General features: G+C 41.2%; 1 protein-coding gene across 1 annotated transcript in view; it reads left to right on the top strand.

The window, feature by feature from the left end:
* The window catches only part of LOC145399798 (uncharacterized), a 662,740-nt gene that overhangs the window by 21,571 nt on the left and 616,361 nt on the right, over nucleotides 1-24,808 (top strand). Inside the window, exon 2 of the mRNA XM_080272347.1 lies at nucleotides 19,661-19,714. Coding sequence (XP_080128473.1) covers nucleotides 19,661-19,714 — 54 coding nt within the window. The remainder of the gene's footprint in view (nucleotides 1-19,660; nucleotides 19,715-24,808) is intronic.

Here is a 24,808-nt window from a genome sequence, read left to right on the forward strand (position 1 = left end):
CAGAATTTACTTAGTTATTTCAATTAAGGGATAATTCGGAAACTGTCATCTCTATAAAAACGAAAATAGTTTAGGTAACGGCCTTAGTCCTGGTGTATTTCTTAGGTTCTCTCTCTCTCTCTCTCTCTCTGTCTCTCTCTCTCTAATGGGATGAGGTGTGGTTGTAGAAAAATAATCGGTAATTTGGTGTTTTTTTGTGTGTGTGTTTTTTAATTAACTGTTGATGATGATGGATTTTGTTCGTCTCTCGTTACTGTGATGATGATGATGATGATGGTAGCATAAGCGGTTTCTGATATAGCGTACCGGAATCCGTGTTTTTTCTTTTCTTTTTTTTTTTACATTTTAAAGAATTTCAGGCGATCCATTATATTTAGCCAGAAGAAGGCGCCAGCTGAGTAATTAGCCTGAAAACGTGTGAAGGATCTAGGTCAAAGAGTCTCCGAGTAATTGCCATTTTCTTTATAAGTGGAAAGAATAAGAATTTTGAGAAAGAAAAACTTCCCACAAGGGTGTCGAAAGTTTTAATAATAATAATAATAATAATAAAAACGAGAAAATTATTAGGGCCCATTGTGAAATATACATATGAAAATGGTTTTTGAAATAGTATAATAAACTTAATGCATAAATTTTAATACGATAAAGATAACGTTAATGATAATGAGATAAAATAAAATAATAATGATAATAACGGTAACAGAGCGAATAACGGGAAGGAAAGATGAACACTCAAAACTTTCTCTCGCTTTTTTCACTCTTCTCATTAATTTGGCTCAGAAATTAAAACACGAGAAGAGAGCTTGTTAAAATCCAGGGCGTGTGTGTGTGTGTGTGTGTGTGTGTGTGTGTGTGTGTGTGTGTGTGTGTGTGTGTGTGTGTGTGTGTATGTGTATGTGTGTGTCTGTGTGTGTATTTCTCTGGCCTACGCCCTTCCTTGTAATTTTCGGCTTTCATTTCCTTCCCTCTTGATTCTGACCTTCTTTCAGTCCTCCACATACGCCCTTCCTACTTGTTCTCTCTCTCTCTCTCTCTCTCTCTCTCTCTCTCTCTCTCTCTCTCTCTCTCTCTCTCTCACATCTTCACCAGCATCTTCCTCCTCGTTTCTCCTCATGGTCGAAAATGCCGTGACTTACTACTGGAAATTAGACCTTATGAACGTGCTCAGTTTTTTCTTATGGATTGCAAATTGATTACTTGTAGGTGAAGTGAGAAAGAGAGAGAGAGAGAGAGAGAGAAGAAAGGAGTGTTAGGTAGGGAGAGGGGGGGAGGAGAGAAGGTAAAGGAGAGGGGAGGGAGTGAGGGGGGGGACAGGGGGAGGGTGGAGGTGTTACGCATGGGGAGACGAGATTAATAAGACAGACAGACAGACAGAGGGAAAATTTAACCAAAAACTAAACATTTGTAAAAGATAAAACGAAGATAAAAAAATGAAACAGAGCATAATAAAAACGAGAAAAATAAGAGAGAAGGAAAATTGTACACGTTAATTGAAAAAAATAAAACCGGAAAATTTTATAACTTCTCTGAAAGTAATCATAAATAAATTCCATCTATAATTTTTTTCTTAATATTACCTTTATTTTACAGGTATATATAAATAGTATGCATATGTATATTTTTTTTTACTGAATATTTAACTGGGAAGTCACTCTGATCTTAAATTTGTAGCGAAAGTAATCAGGTTTAAGAATTTCGTACCAGCTTGACTGAAGAAATGAATAAGATGCTTAAAGGTGTGATTTATGTGGGATGAATTTAATGAATGAAAAGTTGTGTAAATATGAAGAGAAGACGATGAAGAAAAGTAGAAAAAGGTCACAGTAACTCAAAATTTATATACTGTAATTTTATATGAATCCGATTTTCTTGGATCTGTTAAAGTGATGAAGAAAAACAGGAAATTAATGAAGTAGTGTTGTTAGTGAATGACCGAGATAGAAAAAAATTGAAAAAAGGAGTAAATGAAAGTAAAGCACAGAATCCTCTCTTCCTTGCTCTCTTTTTTCATTTAAAGGAAGAGTAGAGGAAGTAAAAAGAGAGAGAAAAGAGCAAGTGAAAGAGAGACTTTTTCCTCACTCCCTCTCGGCGTTGGTCTTTGTGTGAAGGAAGAAAAGAGGAGAAGAAAAGTGAGAGAGAAATACAGGAGAGAAAAATAGTGAGAGAGGAAGAGAAGAAAAAGAGAAAAGAGTGAGTAGTTTTTCCCATCATACTTTGAAAGAAAAAAAAAAAGAGAGGAAAGTAAAAAAAAAAAGTGAGAGAAATAGGACAATATCCCTCCAGTGCTTCTTTGCAATTAAAAGAGAAATAGAGGAATATAAACAAAAGTGAGAGAGTGAGAAAATAAAGACAGTGAGAGAAAATTTTATTCCTCCTCTCCAACATGGTAGTGGAGAGAAGCTACAGCAACGTGGAGGGAAGAGTGGTGTGGAGGGAGAGAAATGTAGTGAGGAAGAAGAAGAGGCAGTGTGTGGGAGGTAAGTTAGAGAGAGAGAGACTACATACGTTTGTGCGTGTGTGTGTGAGAGAGAGTACATACAGTACATTATGTTTGTGTGTGTGTGTGCGTGTGTGTGTGTGTGTGTGTGTGTGTGAGAGAGAGAGAGAGAGAGAGAGAGAGAGAGAGAGAGAGAGAGAGAGAGAGAGGAAATGAGGGAGAGAAAGTGAGATACATGTATGGAGGGAGGAAGGAGAAATACAGACAGAGATGTAGGTAAAAATGAAGGTCTCTCTCTCTCTCTCTCTCTCTCTCTCTCTCTCTCTCTCTCTCTCTCTCTCTCTCTCCTCTCACTTCATCTCGTCTCCTCTCTGCTCTCATTTCCACTCCTCTCATTTTCCTTCTACCTTTCCCTTTTTTCAGTTTTCTCTTCCTCTCTCTTCTTCTCTTGCTCATGTCTCTCTCTTTCCCTTCTCTCTTCCCTCCTTCTTTCCTTTCCCTTCTTTATCTTCTCCCATTGTGGTTCCTTTCCTATATTTTTCTCTTCTCTCCTGTCATTTATTTTCTCTTCTCTCCTCTCCTCTCCTCTCCTCTCCTCTCCTCTCCTCACTTTGCTCCACATTATTTCTCCTTTTTTTCTATCTGGGTCATTTGTGTTGGTGTTTAACTCTCTCTCTCTCTCTCTCTCTCTCTCTCTCTCTCTCTCTCTCTCCCCCAATTAAAGTGCGTCTCCCTCCCCCTCCTTATCTCCCCCTATCTCCATGTTACAGCCCCATCTTTGTCCCATCTCCCTCCCTTCCTCCCTCCCTCCCTCCCTCTCTTCCTCCCTCCCCATCCCTCCCTCCCTCCCTTCCTTTCTCCTTCCCTCCCTCTCTCTAGGTCCTTACATCCCCTTCTTTCTCCCTTTCCGTTTTCTTCTGTCCTTTCCTTGCATCCTTCCCTCCTTCTCTCCCTCGTTCATTCCACCCCTCCCTTCCTCCATCCATCCATCCATTCATCCATCCATCTACCCATCCCTCCCTCCATTCATCCATCTGTTCCTCCATCCCTCCACCCATCAGTCCATTCATTCATTCATCCATCCATCCATCCATCCATCCATCCATCCATCCATCCTCCCTCCCTCCCTCCCTCCCTCCCTCCCTCCCTCCCTTCATCCACTCATCAGTCCATTCATCCATCCATCCATCCCCCTTCCACACTCCTTCCTCCCCCCCCCACGTTTCCTCCTTCCCTTCTTCCTTCACTCCTTCCTTCATGTCTGCTCTCCTCCTTCATTCATTCACTCATTTGTTCCTTCCTTGCTTCCTTCATACACTTGTTTGTTAATTCATTTGTCTGTTTATTTATTCATTATTTCTTCTTACATTCATTCGTCGGTTCATTCATTCATTTATTCATTGATCCGTTATTCTGTCGTTCATTCATTCATTCAGTCAGTCATTCAGTCATTGAGTCATCATTCTTTCGCTCATTCATTTATTCATTCATCATTCTTCGTACATTCATTTATTCATTCGTTATTCATTCGTTCATTCATTAATTCGTTCATTCAGTCATGCGTCGTTCGTTTATTCATTCATTTACTCGTTCATTATTCACTCGTTCATTATTCACTCGTTCATTCATTCATTTTCTTTCTACCACTTTTCCAGTACTTTCACATCCCTTCATTATTCCCTCTCTCTCTCTCTCTCTCTCTCTCTCTCTCTCTCTCTCTCTCTCTCTCTCTCTCTCTCTCTCTTCATACTCTTCTGCCATCTCTCCTTACTCCCTCTATCGTCTACTTCTTCCTTCTCTCCTCTCCTTCCTTGTTCCATTCTTCCTTCTCTCCTCTCCTTCCTTGTTCCATTCTTCCTTCCCTTCCTTCCATTTTTCCTCCTTCCTCACAAGTAATCGCCACCCTTCCTTCTCTCCTTGCTCCCTCCCTCCTTCCCGTTTTCTTCGATCCCTTTCTTTCTTCCTGTTTTATCCCTTACTATTATTTTCTTTCTTATCAGTTTCTTATATTTATTTCCTATGTCTTCCACTTTCATATCTGTTAATTTTCCTCTTTTTTTTTTTTTTTTTTTTTTTTTTTGTATTACCTGTCTGATATATTGACTTCCTGCATAGCGATGAATGTCTTTATGTTATTAGATTTTTTGGTTTTTCTCATTTTAACCTTTATTCCTGGTCCTATTTTTTACTTTCTGTCTTCGTGTCCCCCCTAGAGAGAGAGAGAGAGAGAGAGAGAGTTAGAGAGAGAGGGGGGGAGAGAGCACACCCGTGAAGGAAATCATAGAGAACGTGCATTATTACTGGACGGATGGAGAGAGAGAGAGAGAGAGAGAGAGAGAGAGAGAGAGAGAGAGAATTATGAGGTGATGCAAGGGAGAAAGTGTGGAAGAGCAATAAGGTGCGTGTGGGTGTGACTGTGGGTGGAGGTGTGGGGATATGCAGACACACACACACTCACACACACACACACACACACACACACACACACACACACACACACACACACACACACACACACACACACACGTTGTCTTCATTTTCTTTGCACCTTTGACTCTTCTTTTCCTCTTCAACATACAGGTCTCGCCAAGGTGTCTGGGTAGGTGTATGATGTATCCTGAATTTCTTAGGGCCCCACGTACTCCCCGCGTGACGTAGCGGTGAAATAAACGGAGGGGAAGGCTTAAATTCTCCTCCCTCATATAGAACTTGCATAACACACCGGTAATGAAGCAGTCAAGTAGTCAAACATTGGATTTTGTTAAGTAATTAGATGGCAGGTATTGAGGCAAGCTAATTAATCATATATATAAAAGCTGAATTAAATAGATAGAAAAACAGCTTAATCGATAAAAGCAAGATAGATAGAAGGTAGCAAAGGTAGAAGGGCCTATGAAAAGCCAAAGATAGGTAGATATATAATTAATTGATGAAAATAGGTAAAAAAAACACCTTAAGATTTTAGACTACTGCGACCCACACTAAACTGAACAAAATCGTGTGGCATTAGGTGGAGCTCAGTACTAGAGTTGTTCCGCCCATGAGGGGGTTAAGTGATAAGTAGCCATGCAGGTAAGAGGCTGGGTAGGTGGAAGAGGTCTGCAATAGATTAATGGGTTGATACTTGAGTAGATAAAATAGACAGGTTAATTGATGTATACCCAGGTAGGTAGGAGGCTGCTAAGGTATGTACTGTATGTATATGTATGTATATGTATAGGTTTGTTTGTATGGATGGATGCATGTATGGATGTACGCATGTGTCTATGCATGTATGGATGGACGGATGCGTGGATGGATGGATTAATGTATGTGTGTATGGATGGATGGATGGATGTATATATGTATGTATGTATTGCTGCGGCTGGTTTGCGATTGTCACGGGGTTTTTAAAATAAATGCAAATATTATTTAAATGATAATTGTTCAATAATACTGAACAGCAGGAACAAGAACTGCCTTGCTACATCAAGCAATGATTACTTTACCGGTCCGCTTCGCCGGACTCTCTCGGAACGAGAATTTATAAACTTTCTCAACAGTACACAGCAGAGACTAATTACTTAATTGCTGTTTGTTAGTACTGTTAGCCTCTGGAGAAACTTACTTTACCCCTGACAATAAATAACTAATATTAATAATATCAGGTTCTTGCTGATGCTTAACTCCTAGAAGGCACAACGGATTTTAAGCTTAATACAACAAGACTGGCCTAAGTACCAGTTATGAATGGCAAAACGTTTATGCAAGCTAGGAGCTATAAGGGAAATAAGCTTAATTATGGAGAAATGAAACACGAGTTTGTTTGCGTGTCCTTACATGAGAGGTAGGAGAGTTATATAAAGATCAACTGATACAAAATAATACATATAAACCAGCTTAAGAAATAATTGATAGTCAAGTAGATGGAAGGCTGGGAAGGTAGAGGAGGTCTGTAAAAGATAAATGAATTGATATGTTAGTAGATAAAACAGGCAGGTTAATTGATATATACCCAGGTAGTTAGAAGGATGCGAAGGTGGAATAGGTAAGTAGGTAGGCTGGGATGAGGTGCAGGTAGGTAGGTAGGCGCCCACACAGGTAGATGCCCAGGTAGTAAGGTAGAGTAGAGGCTAATAAACTCACCTGTCACCTTGCACCTGTCTGCCTGTGACACCTGGCCTCTCTCACCTGGATAGTCACAAGCCATTTCTTTCCTCTTTTTCTTTCATATTTTTCTGGTTTAGTCCCAAGCCTTTTTTTTTTAATCGCTTTCTTTCTTATGAGGGTCTGATTCTCTCTCTCTCTCTCTCTCTCTCTACTTCTGTCTTTTTTCATCTTAATATAATGGCCATCTTTTTGTCATCCCTTTTTTTTCAGTAGCTTTTTTGTTACTTCAGTCATCATCATCACAATCATCATCTTCATCATTATCATCATCATTATCATTGCCCTTCTTCTGCACTGCGTAATCTTTCTTTCGTGAGATAGGGAGCTGAGGGACGTTTGTATAACCAGGCAGCTCCACCACCCAAGTAAATCGGTGCCACCACGTGAAGGGCCCCCTCTCCAGCACCTGCGTAGTAAAAGGAATGAAGTGTATAAAAATGCATCTCAGTTTTGAAGAAGTTACCTGAGATAATTTTCTTACCCCTTCACTACGAAAACTCTTCCCAAAGCAAAGTAAGGTCAGGTAGATAGAAGAATAGATAGATAGAAGAGTAGATGTCATCGCACTGAAGGGGCTATGGGTGTGGTAGGTAGGCTGAAACAGGAAAAAGGAAAAAAAAAATCTAGAGAAGGAAAATTGTCGTGGTGAGCATTTACTGGGTGATTTTCCTTTTAATTTATTTGTATATTTTTCTTCCATTGCCTCAGTTATTTTCATTTTCCTTCTTTTGTGCTTCATTTTATTCTCTTTTTTCTTTTTCATTGTGTCTCTCACTTATATTCTCTGTTTCCTGTTTCCTCTTTCTCTACCTGGTTTGTTTATCTTCTCGTCTTTCTCTTCTTCCTCTTCCTCCTCTTCCTTCTCTCTATTTCCCTTCCTCTGACTCATTTTTTTTTACTTCCTCCCTTCCTCCTACTCCTCCTTCTTCTCCTCTTCCTTTAACTTCTCTCCTTCTTCTTCCTCTTCTTGATTCTCTTCCTCCATTATTTCTCTTTCTCTTCATCTTTATTACCTCCACCTCCTCAGTCTTTTTCTCTTTCACCCTCTTTTTCTGTTCTTTTACATCATCATCATCATCATCATCATCATCTTTATAAATTTCCTCCTCCTTCTTCTTCTCATTGTCTTCCTCCTCCCCTTCCAATCATTATCGCTATCTTTCTCTTCATTTTCCTCCTCTTCACCTTTTATGCTCACTTGTACAAAGCTCACTTGACTCATTAATCTCTCTCTCTCTCTCTCTCTCTCTCTCTCTCTCTCTCTTATCATTTTGTCTACCTTCTCCCCTCCCCCTCCCTCACTTCTCCCTTCCTCCCTTGTCTCCGTACCTCTCTCTTCTCCCCTCCCTCTCCCTCTCCCTCGTCTCTTTCCCTCACCCTTCATCCCGTCGTGCCTTCTTTGTATTCCTTCCCTCTTTCCCTCCTCTTCATTCCTTCTCCCCCTTTTCTCCTTTCCTCTGTCTTCTTCCTTCTCTCCTTTCCTCTGTCTTCTCCCTTCTCTCTCCCTCCCTCCTCCTTCTCTCTCTCTCTCCACTCTCCTCCGTCTCTTTTCCTTCCTTCATCTTCTCCACTCGTCTCCCTTCTTCTTCCCTTCTTGCCTTTTCCTTTCCCTTTCTCTCCCTTCTCTCTCCCTCCTGTCTCCTTTCCTTATTCTTCTCGTCTCTTGTCTCGTCCGTTTATCTACTTTCCTCCTCCCCATTCCCTTCTTATTCCTCTCCCCATACCACTTACCCCTTCTTTTTTCGCCTTCCCTCCCTCCCCTCTCCCCCTCCCTCCCTCCCTCCCCTCTCCCCCTCCCTCCCTCCCCTCCATCTACTCCCACCATCAATAAATTCTGTGGTTCTTTTAAATCCACCTTTTATTTATTTATTTATTTTTTTTTATATTTTTTTGCTAAGGTCGACGAACGAGAAGGACTCCCAGGCTGTAGGATCCATTGAGCCGCTGATTTAGGATCATTTGGGAATCCTACCGCTCCTTCCATTGATGTCTTCCTTCACCCTCTTCCTTCCGTCCTTTCCTTCAGTGTAGTTCCCCTCATTTCTTTACTTCCTTCGGATTATGCTTCTCCTTCCCGTCTCTTCAGCTCTTGCCCTCTTTCCTTCCTTCCTTCCTTCCTTCCAGCTTTATTTTCATTCATTGGTTGTTCCGTCCTTCCTTCCTTCCATCTATTCTTTCTTCCTTCCTTACCTCCGACTCTCCTTTTCTTCCTTCCTTCCTTTTTTTCTTGTCTCCTTTCCTTCCCATTTTTCTCCCTCCCAACTCCTTCCCTCCTCTCCATCCTTTCCTTCCTTCCTTCCGTTCTATGAAATTTTAGTTCTCTCTCTTTCTCATTGACCATTTTTGTATATTATTTTATTTTTGTTCTTATTTTTGCTCGATTAATTCCAGCTCCTTCCCTCCTACTTTTCCTTCACTTTCCTCCATCCTATCCTTCCCTCCTTTCCTCTTCCCTTCATTTGAGATTTTGTCTGCCATTTTTTCTTTATTATATTTTTCATCCTTATTGCCCCATTTGATTCCTTTATTCATTCAGTTCGTCTCCTGTTTTATTTTCACCTTTATTTCTGGTTTCATTCGGTTATTCCTTCCCACATTTTCTTCCTTCCTTCCTGCTTTCCCTCCTTCTTTTCGAGACTTTTTATATATATATATATATATTTTTTTACCCTTCTGCAATTTTTATTTTTCTTCTTGGCTTTGTCTTCCTTCCTTCCTTTCAGTTTTTTTCCTTTCTTTGTTTTAGACTCTTGCCCCTTTCTTCCTCTCTGCCTTCCTTTCCATTCATGTGTCATTCCTTATTTCCATTCCTTCCTTCCATGTTCCCGGTTTTTCCTTGCTCCATTCTCTTCTTGATTCCTTCCTTCCATATATAGATAGATAGATGGATATAGATAGATAGATAGATAGACGGTATATAGATATATTATGTGTATCAGCCTTCACTTAACCTCATCACTCCGGTGACGTATAAAAAAAAAATGATTATTTTTACTTCCAAACGATTTTTACTTCCAAGCAATATCACCCCCACTAACAAATACAGCCTCCGCCACCACCACCACCACCAACAACAACAACAGCAACAGTAATAATAATAATAATAATAATAATGAAACAAGCAGCCAAACAACACCGTGGGAGAAAACGACTCAGTATATTGTCCTTTTTATTTTCCTTTCCGAAATAATGACGTGGCAGGTGAGTGACTCCAATTCTCAGGGAAATGATTCAACCCCCCCCCCCGTGTGTGTGTGTGTGTGTGTGTGTGTGTGTGTGTATGTTGTGTAATGAAGGTGGACATGATAATCTGACGTGGTTTGTGGTTGTGTCAGCTTTGGGAGCAATTTGTGTAATGTGTGTGCGTGTATGTGTGTGTGGGTGGATGGGTGGGTGGTTGTGTGTGTGCGTGCGTGTGTGTGATTTGCTAGGATGTTTTTGCAGTTGAGTTAATGTAGTTTGTGAGCCAAGGAAAAGACCAACCTAACAATCTCAATTACTCTCTGGTTGCCTTTTTAAAATCTATCTAATCTTCCTGTTTTTTCTGTGGGTGATCGTAATTCAGTTTTTCACATAATATATATACTTTTTATTCTCTTCTGGTAGCGTTGACTTGTGCTTTTGTGTTGCGGTGTAGTGAGGATTTTTTTTTAATAGATGATGTAGTGATGTTTGGGATCAGGTAGAAGAGGCTAAGTGAAAATCTAAGTAATCTAAGCTGTTTTTTTTGGGTCTGTTGGCCTTCGTGGTGTTTGTTTATCGTAATGTGTGTTGTTTGTTTTGCTTCAGTGTTTGTGTTGCGGGTTTCTTGTTTTTATTTTGGTTACTCATTGATTTGTTTGGTCTGGTGTACTACTGTCTCGTTTGTTTATTTTTGTGGTTTACTTGTGTGTGTGTGTGTGTGTGTGTGTGTGTGTGTGTGTGTGTGTGTGTGTGTGTGTGTCGTTGGTTGTTTGCGGTCGTGTTTAATTTTTTCGAGAGGACCCTTTTTGTGTGTGTGTGTGTGTGTGTGTGTGTGTGTGTGTGTGTGTGTGTGTGTGTGTAAGAAAAAGAGAGAGAGGGGGGAGGGAGAATTTAAACTTAATTGTCAGAAAGGAAAGAGAGAGATAGGGAATCAACACAGGAGACAAACAGAAGCAGTGAGAGAGAGAGAGAGAGAGAGAGAGAGAGAGAGTAGTAAGTGGGGCAGGTGGGGCTGACCTGCTTGAATGCCCATAATGCTGAGAACACGTCTGGGGACGGGGGAGAGGGGAGAGGAGGGGAGAGTGAGAGGGGGCAGGGTGAATGGAGGCAAGGGCGTAGCAGAGCGGATGGGGATGAGGGCAGGGGTGGGATGGAAAGGGTAGGGTGTGGCAGGGATGGGGTAGAAAGGGTAGGATGTGGCAGGGGTGGGGTAGAAATGGTAGGGTGTGGCAGGGGTGGGGTGGAAAGGGTAGGGAGTGGCAGGGGTGGGGTGGAAAGGGTAGGGTGTGGCAGGGGTGGGGTGGAAAGGGTAGGGTGTGGCAGGGGCAAGAGGGAAGGTTGAGAGTAAACCCCACACTAAAGGGTCAATCGAAAGCTGAAGAAAATCGTCTGGTAGTAGCCAAAAAGCGTCCTCGAAGTGAAGGGGTTGAGATAGAGTAGGAGTGAGTTGTAGAGGAGGGGGGGAGGGGGGATGTGAGACAGGAAGAGAGGGAAATATGGATAGAACAGGGGAGGTGACAGGGTGCAGGGTGAGACTGGGGTAGGGAAGTGACTGGCCAGGGGTTAGGGGAAGCAAGGGGGAGGTAGGGGTTAGGGAAAGGTAAGAGATAGGCAGGGGTTAAGGAAAGGCAGGGGAGATAGGGGATAGGCAGGTAGGCAGGGAGAGGTAGGGGTTAAGGAAAGGCAGGGGAGATAGGGGATAGGCAGGGAGAAGTAGGGGTTAGGCAGGGATTGGGGGGTACAGTATGAGGTAGGAGTTGGAGAAAGATGAGGTAGAAGTGAGGCAAGAATAAGGTAGAGTAATACAGGGTAGGTGCAGAGGTAGGAGTGGGAGAGTAGATGCAGGTAGGCAAGGTTAGGACGAAGGTAGATATAGTCAGGATCAGGGGTTGTGGGGGAGCAGGGTGAGGCAGGGGATGGCAGAAGAAGGGGTGGTTGGGGTTAGGCAGGTGTTAGAGGAAAGGAAAGAATGGAAACATAGGTAGCCAGATAAAGAGAGAGAGAGAGAGCAAAGTAAAGTAAGAAATATAATGAACGACGAAAATAAATAAGCAAATATGGACAATTAACTCTCTTTATGTTTATATATATGTGTGTGTGTGTGTGTGTGTGTGTGTGTGTGTGTGTGTGTGTGTGTGTGTGTGTGTAATTATATTTATATAATAATCCGGTATATATGTATATATTTTTATTTATTTATATACAATACATGCCTTTTTTCAGAGAGAGAGAGAAAGAGAGAGAGAGGCAGGCAAGAGTTGGCCATAATTATAGGGTTAATATATCTGTTACCTTCTTTCTTCCATCCCTCCATCCTGACCCACTCCTCAAGCATTCTTCCCCTCCCCCCCTCTCTCTCTCTCTCTCTCTCTCTCTCTCTCTCTCTCTCTCTCTCATGTACTTCTTCCTATTATCCTCTGTTCTTGTGTTTCTTATCCCAAGTCCACTATGCGCCTCTTTTGATCTGGGAGAGAGAGAGAGAGAGGAAGAGAGTCATCCTGCCTCCCTGCTTCCCCTCCCACCATTACAGTAGCAGGCAATGGAGGAAGAAGGGAAGTGAAGGAAATGCAGGAGAAAGAGATAAGTAGATAGATAGATAGACAGATAGACACATAAAGATAGGGTTGAATAGATGGGTAGATGAACTGGTGATAGACAGGCAGTAAGGAGATAGATAAGTAGATAGATAGATAAATAGATAGATTGATACCGTGACAAGCCCCAGCGGATGTTAAGAAATGAATGAAATTGAAGATACAGATATAAATAGATGAATAGACAGATTGATAGGTAGATAGAAAGATAAAGAAATGGATGGGTGGATAGATAAATAGATAGAAAGATAGATAGATAAGATGTATTTTATAGATAGATAGATACAAACGTAGATAGCCGCCAAGATTGCTAGAGAGAGAGAGAGAGAAATAGTGACCCCAAAACACCATCTCAGTGTTTTCTGATACGTTCAAGTTCTTCCCTCCCTTCTTCCGTCCCTCCCTCCTCCCTTCCTTCTCCCTCCTCCCTCATCTCCTTCTCTTCTTCTCCCCACTCCTCCTTCACATCTCTTCTCCTCGTCCTCATCCCTACTTTCCTCCTCCCCTTTCTTCCTTTCCTCCTTCTCCCCACCATACCTCTGTTCATTCCCCCCTCCCTTCTTTCCTCTCCCTCTCCTTCTTCCCCCTCCCTAAACTTCTTCCTCTTCCTCTCCTATCCCCCTCTCTCCTTCCGTCCTCCCTCCCCCATCCTCCTCCTCCTCTCCCTCCTGTCATACTACTCCCCTTTTATCTCCTCCCCTCTGTCTGTCTTTCACTCTCTCCCTTGTACCCACATGCCTGTCTTTTCTCACTTTTCCTTTTCTCCAGTTTTTTCTTTCACATCGCCTCTCTCTCTCTCTCTCTCTCTCTCTCTCTCTCTCTCTCTCTCTCTCTCTCTCTCTTTCAATGAAGACCTACTAAGCCCTAACCTAGATTATCCCACCCTTCCCGCCCTCTGTCCCACCCTGCCCAGCCCTTCCCCATTTGTGCCCTGCCTTTCACCTCCTTTCCTATCCCACCCAAGCCCTTCCCAGCCCAGCCCTGCCCTGCCCTATTTGTGTCCTACCTTTCACTTCCTATCTTCACCCTGCCCTGCCCTGCCCTGCCCTGCCCTCCTCTCTCCCTCCTGACTCACACATCCCTACCCCCATCCCTCTTCTCACACCCACAGCCTCACCTTCCTCCTCAGCACACACTAGTCAACAAACACCCACCCTCACACACACCCATTCCCTACCTCATCCCTCCACTACCTACTCCATCCCCCTCCCATCCCCTTTCCCGTCCTCTCCCTACGCTCTCCCCTCCTTTCCCCTCTCCCCTTCTTCCCCTTCTCCCCACCTTCCCTCTCTCCTCTCTTCCCCTTCTTCCCACCTTCCCCATCTCCTCTCCGGACCACTTCTCCATCATCCTTCTTTTTCATGCATCTCTTCATCATCGCCTCGTTCCACATCCATCCCATTTCTCACTTATATTCCATCTCCACCAATACCTCTCCTCAGTCCCCTTGTATAAATGGATACATAAATACACACACACACACACACACACACACACACACACACACACACACACAATGCATATATACTTGCATACTTTTATGCAGTCTCTCATTGTCACCCCCCCCCACGCACACAGAAGCGAGTGTGTGTGTGTTTATATATATATATATATATATATATATATATATATATATATATACTCATGACTATGTACACATATTCTTTCACCCTTTTCATATACATATTCACAAGCAGACATACCGGTATGATCACACACACGTACAGTACCTTACACAGATTCTCTCTCTCTCTCTCTCTCTCTCTCTCTCTCTCTCTCTCTCTCTCTCACTCAAGGGCGGCGATCCACAAATATTTGGAATGGGGAAGGAAACTTGTGGTGGGGGAGGGAGAAGAGGGGATTGGGGAGGAAGGGAGGGGAGGGAATGGGGGGAGAGGGAAAGAGGGGAAAGGGAGCATCGTAGGGTAGGGAGAAAGAGAGGTGAAGAATGAAGGAGGGAGGGAAGAGGGGGAGGGAAAGAATGTCTAGGGAAGGAATGGGGAAAGATGTTGGAGAGAGAGAGAGAGAGAGAGAGAGGGGGGGGGAAAGAGGAAGATTAGGGGAAGAAGAGGAGGGAAGTGGAAGGGAGAGAAGGTTAGGTTGGAAGGAGTAGAGAAAGGGAGATGAAGGGAGTGAGAGAAATGGAGAGAAAGGGAGGACAGAGGAAATGGAGAGAGGAAAGAGAAGTTAAAGGTGACGGGCATACGGAGAAAGATGTACATGTGTTGGTATGGAATGATGTGCGTTGTATGATACCGGTATGCGTGTGCGTGTTTATGTCTGTCTACTTCCCTGTCTCTGTGTATGTATGTATGTGTGAATGTATGTACAGGTAGTATTCTTTAAGTATTATTATTTATGTATTGCTAATCCGTGTAGTGTTAACAAGGGAGACGTGTGTGTGTGTGTGTGTGTGTGTGTGTGTGTGTGTGTGTGTGTGTGTGTGTGTGTGTGTGTGTGTAATTATAAGTGCTATTTTGTACATATATACGTATGGGTGTGCTGTACGAATGTGTGCTCCTAAAAATGTGCACTTGTAATGCGTTGTATCTGTGTGCAGGGGAGAGAGGCGTGTGCAACCGTATGTATTACTATGTGTCACGACCCGCCTCACTCGCATGCACTCTGACTGCAACATCCTGCAATTCCACCACTTCCTTGCAACACACACACACACACACACACACACACACACACACACACACACACACACACGTACACTGCATCTCACTCACGTACACATTCCGTGGTGTTGCGGGGGAGGAAAGTGGGGAAGAGAAAGATGGGGTGGGATTGGGAGGAAGAAAGGAGAGGGGAAAGAAGGAAGAATGGATGGAATGGGTGATGAGGAATGCTGGGGTAAGGGGGTAAAGGGAGGGTGGGGAGGAAGAGGTGACGACGAGGAGAGAGAGAGAGAGAGAGAGAGAGAGAGAGAGAGAAACATTAAATACATAGGAAGTACAAGTAGCAGAAGGGTTGGTGGACTATAAGGCGTTTTTTTGGTGGGGTAAAAACTGAAGTTCTATTACACCATATATCTAAGAGGCATGTGAGAGAGAGAAAGAAAAAAAAAAGAGGGCATAATATCAAGAATAAAAAAAAAAAAAAAAGCACTGTGTTTGAAGGAAAGGACATGGAAAATTTTAATGAATAGACAGAAAAGGAAATCCTGTTATCTCTATCTTTAATCTGTGTGAAGAAGACAGGCACAGAAACCATCCCTAGTCTTCTGTCACCACTTATACCTCTCCATTCCCGTCGGCCTATTAAAAAAAAAATAATTGAGGCCTATGTTGCTCTCACTACGGACGTCCCTTCTTGATTCGTACTTGGCCAGCATGAGAAAAGGAAAAATTCTTGCTGTCACTCTCCCTCCGTATATAGTGAACCTCAGATACACAGTTACGGGTGGCGGTTCATATAGAGTAGATCGATTTTTTTATATATATATATTTTTTTATTGGTAATTGAATGTGTGACGGGGCATAAAGTTAAATTTTTCTCTTTCGTTGCTGATTGCGTTGTGGAAAGAGGCATGCAGGTTATTTATTTATTTATTTATTTATTTGGGTGCCTAAATGGCTCACTTGGTAAGCTGCTGTAGTCACGCAGTTGCAAGCGCTGGTTCGAATCCGTAGCAGCCGTGGCTCAGTGGGTTAGAGCGCTCCGCTCTGGCCGAAGGGTCGGAGGATCGAATCCACCCAAGGGTCATTGGTAGACATCAGGAAGGGCATCCGGTCATAAAATGCTACATGCTCCAGTCCAAAAGTCCTCTACCCAGAGGCAACGCCTTAGCCCTTCGGGGATACCTGGCGTAAAACCAAATTATTTTTTATATTATTTTATTTATTTATTTATTTGCTTACGTGTTTTAAAGATGATCCGTAATGATTAGGGACTGAATTACACCCTCGCGTACTCAGTTTTGATCTCTCTCTCTCTCTCTCTCTCTCTCTCTCTCTCTCTCTCTCTCTCTCTCTCTCTCTCTCTCTCTCTCTCTCAAAGGTATGGGTAACGGGCCCCTTTTATGAGTTATGAGTGAGTGAGTAAGTGGTGAAGCGTGAAGGGAAGAGAGATGTACTGTACTAATTCGTGAGCCGTCCTAGAGCTAGAGGATTTGTACTCTCAGGGCTGTACTCTCTCTCTCTCTCTCTCTCTCTCTCTCTCTCTCTCTCTCTCAAGTCCAGTTATATCCCAAACAGTGTGAGAAAATGTTTTGAGATGAATCACATACTCAGTTTACCTGGGATCAATTAGGAAGTCTTATGATTCCCTCTCCTCTGATTCTCACGCAATTCTTACGCATTTCTCACGCACTTCCTCGTGTTATTCTGCATTTCTTTGTGCGTACTTTCACTCCCTCTTAATCTGGTCCTTTGGCGGGAATTTGGAAGGCGTTAGTGATGAGGGAATGGCGTTTTTCTCATTTTTATATCAATTTGCGGAAGTGCAGTGTTGTATACCTCGACGGGTGTGTGTGTGTGTTTTGTGTGTGTGTGTGTGTGTGTGTGTGTGTGTGTGTGTGTGTGTGTGTGTGTGTGTATGTGTGTGTGTGTGTGTGTGTGTGTGTGTGTGTGTGTGTGTGTGTGTGTGTGTGTGTGTGTGTGTGTGTGTGTGTGTGTGTGTGTGTGTGAACAGCATAACTCGGACAAATTTGATCTGATTTGGATCAGAACTGGGCGAATGGTTAAAGGTAAGCCAAGGACGAGTAGTTTGAAAACACTGGATCAAAGGTGACGACCACAGGACAAGCTGAGCGAGGAAGAGTTGAGGGTAAGGCAAGGATGAAGTAATTCGACTGGGAGAAGTCAGAGAGCGAAGAAGGTCACAGGGCAGCCTCAGGTCAAACAGTTTTCATCCGACGTGAGTGTAACCTGGTGGACGGAATGAAGGTCAGAGATGAAGCAGTGTGTCAGAACAGGCGGTCAAAGGTCAGGGTCACGGAGCTAGGTCATATGGTCGTGAGTTAGAGCTACGTATTGACTCACTTCATCACCATAAATAACAGTCACTTCGGAAACCGGTAATGCTTTTTGCCGAGCGTAATAAATTTTTCAGAATGTCGTATATGGGTTTCATACTTATTCGACAAGAAGAAGAAGAAGAAGGAGAGAGAGAGAGAGGGAGAGAGTAGCTATATTCTTTTCCGTAACTCTACACCTAACAGTGAAATGGTCACACGAGATACTTATAAATCCTTTGACTCTTTCGATATTCCTAAACTCTCTCTCTCTCTCTCTCTTTCTCTCTCTCTCTCTCTCTCTCTCTCTCTCTCTCTCTCTCTCTCTCTGATTTTTCTTTATCGGTTTATTTATTAGTTTTTTTTTTCTTATTATCGCCATTATTTTCTTATGCTTATTTTTCGTCTCTATGATCGTATTAACTATCCCATATTTCATCTCCTACCCCCCTCCTCCCCTCCCTCCCTCCCCCTACCACCCTTTCACTCCCATTTTCACCCAGTCATACCTGCTTCTCCACCCCATTTCACTCCTCTCACCCCACCCTCACACCTTTCACAAGTTTCTCTCTCTCTCTCTCTCTCTCTCTCTCTCTCTCTCTCTCTCTCTCTCTCTCTCTCACACACACACACACACACACACACACACACACACACACACACACTTCTCTCCTTACCCCCTCCCTCTCTTCACATTCTTCTTAGAACTTTCATATTTCTTACTATCTGCTTCACCTTCATCCTTCACCCCACCCTTTCCCCCTCCGTCACCCTCATCCCTCACCCCTTTCACATCCCACCATCATTTCCCTCATCCCTCATCCTCTCCACTTACCCCCTCATCCTCTTACTTATCACCCCTCACTTCCCTCTCCCTCTCTCCCCTTCACCCCAACTTCCCCTTCCCTCCTAATTCCTCTCCCCTCCCTCCTCCTTACACCTCATCCTCACCCCACACCCTCTCACCCACATCCCTCACAACTTTCACACCCCACCCTCCACCCTCACCGTGTCCCCTCACAACTTTTCAACCTCTCTCTCATCTCCCTCCCCCCACCCTCACCCTGTCCCCTCACAACTTTCCCACCGCTCCCTCATCCCCCTCCCATCACCCTCACCCCTCTCCCTCACAGCCAAGCCTCTCATTACGTAGCGTGTCCCGAGTTGTTGTTATAACGAAGTATCACCAAATCTACATAACGCACACACGACACCCACCGTAATGCCTACCTTCCCCTGCACGTTATGTTATTGTCGTGGCCTCGTGTAATTTTTGTTATTTTTGTTTTACTGTCATCGTTTTTTGAGTCTGTGTGTGTGTTTTTCGGTGTATATATTTGTTATTGTTTTGATGATCAGGGTTGGTTTGTTTTTAAGAAGCTAAGAAAGGAGTAAAACAAGTGAGACTGTAAGGTAATGGGTGTGGGTCGCGTGGTGTGGACTGGATAGGAAACGGTGATGCGTGAACGACGTAAGGTGAGGAAGACTGCCGATAAAAGAGTCGAAGAGAAAGTATACGCAGGTGGTGCGATCATAAAGGGAGGATGGATGTAGAAAAAAGTGGTGAGAATGGTGAGTGACTTTGAAGGAGGGAAGATGTGGTGTAATGTAAGAGCGAAGTGGATGGTTATGGCAGTGATTGAAAAAAGGAGGTATAGAGGCTGAGGAATCTAATGAGCTATGACAAAGGATCGAAACAAGAGGATTAAGTATATATGTTCGGTAAAGCATAGATCAGTGGTTTTGCATCCTTTTGATTTGATTATTTTTATCATTGTAATCGACGAGGTAACTATCCGACTGGTATTATGTTAAATGTATCAGTAAAATAAAAAAGAAAGAAAATATGCTGATTCTTTTTTTTTTTTTTTTTTTTCTGGCGACGTGTAGCCGGGATTCCGTTGGCTTGATATTGTGTGAATGACTGTGTGACCCATTTTTTTTTTTTAGTTTTCGTTTTTTTCTTTTTTCTTTTTTCATTCTTTTTGTTCCGAAGCTCACCCATGTTTTTGGTGTCTATTATTATTATTATTATTATTATTATTATTAATATTATTGTAATACCGCTTTTGTTATCTTCAGCGCTTTCCTAATTATTGTTCGTGAAATAATGTAATACTGTCTTTTTATATAATTATTTAAACTCTCTCTCTCTCTCTCTCTCTCTCTCTCTCTCTCTCTCTCTCTCTCTCTCTCTCTCTCTCTCTCTCATTTTACTAATTTCCCGTAATTTTGGGTCAGTCTTACCGCTACAACAATAACTTAGTTCATATTTGTCTTCACTGTTTTTAAGCTTCACACTCTCACTTTCTCTACCTCTCTCTCACTTTCCCACAGTGCACGAAGGTCTGCTGAGGTGTACTTCTGGTCCTGCGGGGGGAGAATGCCACCACAACCACAACCACAACCATCATCATCATCACCACCACCATCATCACCTCAAGCACATACACCACAGAGCTCGGTCTTATGGTGAGTCGACCTTGATTTATTTTCAATTTTATTTTATGATTTTCTATATTTTTTTGCCTTTTGTTTGATTTTCTTTGTTACTGCTTGACTTATTAATTTTATTTTTGTTTTGTATATTTGTACTGGAAGTGTGTGTGTGTGTGTGTGTGTGTGTGTGTGTGTGTTTTAATATTCAGTATGTCTTTTCGAACTTGTAAATTCATAGTTATATTTCTCATGTGTGGTTTATTCTTAGGAACTTGAATTTGTATTTTTTTTTATAGGGTTGTATTTTTTTTCTCTGTCTTTTTTATTAGAATTTTGTATTACGCTGATATTTTTTCTGAAGGCGTGGTTGTGTGACTCGTATATCTCTGGACATTCTGGTCACACCTCTGCTGTTTAGTATGCGTTTTGTATCGTATTTTTGAGTGTTTTAGTTATCTGATAGTGGCCGTAGTTTTTTCAGTCTTAGGCTTTATTATGTTTTTCACGCTTGGTTATATATACATAAAACGAAGAGGGAAACCATCTCTCTCTCTCTCTCTCTCTCTCTTGGCGCAATAGTTTCGGAGACAACTTCACTCCGTTATCAGGCAATCTATAGGTCCAAAGACACATCATGAGGCAAGAGTTTCAAGCAATACACAGAGTCATTTATAAAAAAAAAGAATTAACACAGAACAACATAAAACTCAACAGACGCAACTAGAGTCTAACTGATTGACGAACAACCATTACGCAGCGCCATACGTAAACATTGCCAGTCTCACCACCCCACTCACCTGGTCTCCTTATTATTAGTTCTACCTGTTGTGCGAACGAGGAGCCTCTCTCTCTAGTTGAGTCTGTTGGCGGTGCTCCATAGGCCGTCACTAGCGACCGGTGACACTGCCTCTAGTGTTTTTAATGTAAGTAATCTAGTATTATGTTTTATCCGTCGACTTTGTTTTACTTTGGCTTTGTTTTTCTTTGTACTTTTTCTAGGCTTGATCGGTTTAACTTTTGTATCTGTGCTGACTTTTTTTTTTTACTTTTGTTTTATTAGTCTGATCAGCTGCTTATTTAATTGCTGATGTTATTTCTTTTTCTTTTATAACTGTAAATTGCTTGATACTCTTGCCACATGATTATTTATTTATTTATTTATTTATTTTTCGACTTGTACATTGTCTGATAATGGAGTAAGTTGCCTCCGAAACTGTTGTGCCAAATACACACACACACACACACACACACACACACACACACACACACACACACACACTTATCTTCTTCTATTTCCCTAAGATTTCAGTCGTATACTTCGCGGTATTTACGAAGATATTTCCAAACCTCGACGTATTCATCATCTTCCCTTAAACTCTTCCAGTCCGGGGACGTAATTTTATGTTTTTATTCTCGTTTCTTTAAGACGATTTATGCAGCCCAGGATGACACCCTACCAGTGACGGGGTTAATAAGAGCTGTACCCGAGGCCTTCACGTTCGAAAACTTTCCATTGAACAGAAAAATAACCTATAAAGAGAGAGAGAGAAAGAAAGAAAAGTAGTGAAGAAGAAAAAAGGCGAACTGAAGGGCTGTATTGTCAGTAATTATAAAATGTTGTTAAATTTTGAAATAACGTATGATTATGTAGCAAATTATATTAAAACGACGACCATATACGTTTATTCAGTACATTTTTATTTTTTTTTCTAAGAATAACGCAAGCACCCCTGTAATTTAACCGTTTTCTCTGATCCAGCGTAAGAGAAAACGTTGTGTAATTCGAGCAGTAACTACAATTTTTTTCTGATCGCCGAGAGTGCTATTTTAAGAAGCAGACTGATGTGTATTTGCTATTTGATAATCACCCTTATAGATACGAAGTGGTAATAGCATTGGAAAATAACGTTATATATTTGAGAGGCTATAGAGTTGCCTTTATCTTTTAATTTTAGGCTTGTATGTTCACACCTCGTAGAATTATTGAGATATTTGGAGCATGAGAGAGAGAGAGAGAGAGAGAGAGAGAGAATCAACGCAATTTAGTAATAACCACATCGTGTAATCTGCAATCATCGTGAATCTCTCTCTCTCTCTCTCTCTCTCTCTCTCTCTCTCTCTCTCTATGACCTCCATTCGGCGCGTATCTTAAGAATAACTATTTTTTCTCCTCGAATTAGTGGTTAGCCGAGAGACACATTATTTCTTTTTAATTTTTCATAGCATAGACTGAAGGATAGATGAAAAAAATAAATAATAATGAATGAGTCAGGCCTTCATTCATTCCTTCATTTGTTTACCCGTTTCATTTATTTATTTATTTCATTGTTTGTCTTCATGTATTTAGTTATGTAGTTCTGCATTCTCTTAGTTAGTCATGCATATATATTTTCTTCCATATATTTTAGTTATTCCTATTTTTATTCATACATTCCATTTTCTTTCGTATTTTTTTCATTCTTAGTTTTTATTCATGCATTCCATTTTCTTCTGTATTATTTGTCATTCATATTTTTATTCATACATTCCATTTTCTCCCGTATCTTTTTCATTCCTATTTTTATTCATACATTCCATTTTCTTCCGTATTATTTGTCATTCATATTTTTATTCATACATTCTCACCGTCATTCTTACATTCGTTCATTTATTTATACAGTAATATTCTTTCATTTAGCCTTTCATACATTCTGCTGAGAGGAGTGTGGAATTGCTAATACTGATCGATACCTAAACCCTTTCATTGTCGGAACAGCTCTATTTTTTTTTTTTTTATATAGGCGACACCAAACGATTTATTTATTATTTATTTACTGAGGGAATCAAATTTGTTTTTATTTCAGAGATTTTTGGTTAGGTAATACAAGACAATAGAATGTGCAGATATATGTAGTAGTAGTAGTAGTAGTAGTAGTCATCATCATTTCTTTATTTCGTAATACAGTATACAGTACATATACAGATTACATAATATTACATAACCCAGAAATTCCAGAGGCCTGTGTACAGTAGAGAACATACTTAACAATAGCATATCCTTCCGAAAGATGGAATTTGGTAATCACTGAAAAAGTTATAGACTGTACACAATATACTCACATATATACGTATAAATACATATACATATACATATACACTCACATGCACATACTGTACATCAAAATAACAAATCACTGCTGCTCTCTTAGGGCAATAAAAACTATAATTAATGATATAAAAAGATTACAAATTAAGCTTTAAAACACAGGAAAGAATAAAAATAAGTAAACCATAATGCTAAGACAAAAAATATAAAGATAAAAAAAATCATTATAAATATCTGCAAATTATAAAAACAGAAAATCTACAGAACTAAATAAAAAATTATATAAGCATGTACTAAGAAATATGAAAAAAAAAAATAAAATAAAATCTAATAAAATAATAATAAAAGGCCACATATGACTGTACATAAAAGTTACCAAAACTAAAAAATCTAAATTATAAGCAATACTAAAAGTGAAACTAAAAAAAATTATATAAAACAACTATACATATACAGTATACACACACACACACACACACACACACACACACACACACACATATGCATACATATACACACACATTCATATACACATACATGTACACACACACAAACACACACAAATACACACACACACACACACACACACACACACACACACACACACACACACACACATATAAAATGTGGGTGGTAATAATAATAATAATAATAATAATAATAATAATAATAATAATATAACTCCTACTTTTTTCTGCTGAGGATGGGGTAAGGTAATAATAACAATATTGATTATAAAACAGTAATAACAAAAAGGTTCACTACTCACTCGTTCTACAGTATGTCTTATTCCACAGCATCTCTCTCTCTCTCTCTCTCTCTCTCTCTCTCTCTCTCTCTCTCTCTCTCTCATATCCAATAATCCATTTTCATTTTTCTTACCCCCTGTCCCACCTTATCCCCCACCCCCCTCTCCTTTATTCCATCCCGTCTTATCCTCTCTTCGTTACCTTTTTCTTAACCCTCTCATGGTAGGGACAACTCTAGTACTTCATTCCAGGTCATTCCAGACGATTTCTTCCAGCTGAGAGTGAGTCACAGGAGCCTGAGGGAAATGAGTCTCCTTTTCTTTCCCTCTGATTTGTCTTCCTGTTTTTTTTTCCCTTCCGTCTCTTCTTCTTTTTTTTTAACTTTTATTTGCTACGTTTTTTTCCGCCTTCCCCTCCTCCTCCTCCTCCTCCTCCTCCTCCTCCTCCTCCTCCTCCTCAACCACTAAATTATAGGAAGCGCAGTGAACCGACCTTCGAGAGCTAATTTAATCTTGAAATGTGTTTTGTGACTAAAAGGTGGTTGTGGGAAGCAGGTCAAGGAGAGAGAGAGAGAGAGAGAGAGAGAGAAAGAGAGAGGATAAAGGGGGAGGGAGATGAATGAGAGAGGAAGAGGGAGAATTATATTAAACGATGCAAAGAGGACAGGAAAGAATGGGGAGATGAAATGGAGGCAGAGAGGGAGAGAAAGAGAGAGATCTTTACCTCTTTCTTTAGACTCCTTTTCTTTCTTTTCTTTCTTCTCACGTACTACCATTTTCCTCCTTTGCTTCCTTCCTTCCCTTCCTCCTACATTTCATGCTTCCTTCTTTATTTTCTTATTTTATGCTCTCCCGTTTCCAGACATCTTCTATTTTTCTTAGCAAATAAATTTTCTCCTTGCTTTTTTCTTCTTTTCTTCCTAACTTTCATCTTTTTCCTTCGTTCCTTCCTTTTTTCCCTCCTTTTCTTCTTTTCTTCCTTATTCCATCCTTTCCTTCTTTCCTTCCTTCCTTCCTTCATGTCTCGTCTTTCATCCCTCTGTATTTCATCTTTCCCTCCCTTCCCTCACATCCTTTCATCTTTCTCTTTTTTGTTTTACCTCTCTTCCCCTCATCCTGTTATCTCTTCCACATCCGCTTCTAATGGTGATCTGTCTCTGTCTCTCTCTCTCTCTCTCTCTCTCTCTCTCTCTCTCTCTCTCTCTCTCTCTCT

This window comes from Coenobita brevimanus, chromosome 50 (assembly GCF_032717465.1).
Source record: "Coenobita brevimanus isolate Jiangsu-jjx chromosome 50, ASM3271746v2, whole genome shotgun sequence".
Taxonomy (NCBI): Eukaryota; Metazoa; Arthropoda; class Malacostraca; order Decapoda; family Coenobitidae; genus Coenobita; species Coenobita brevimanus.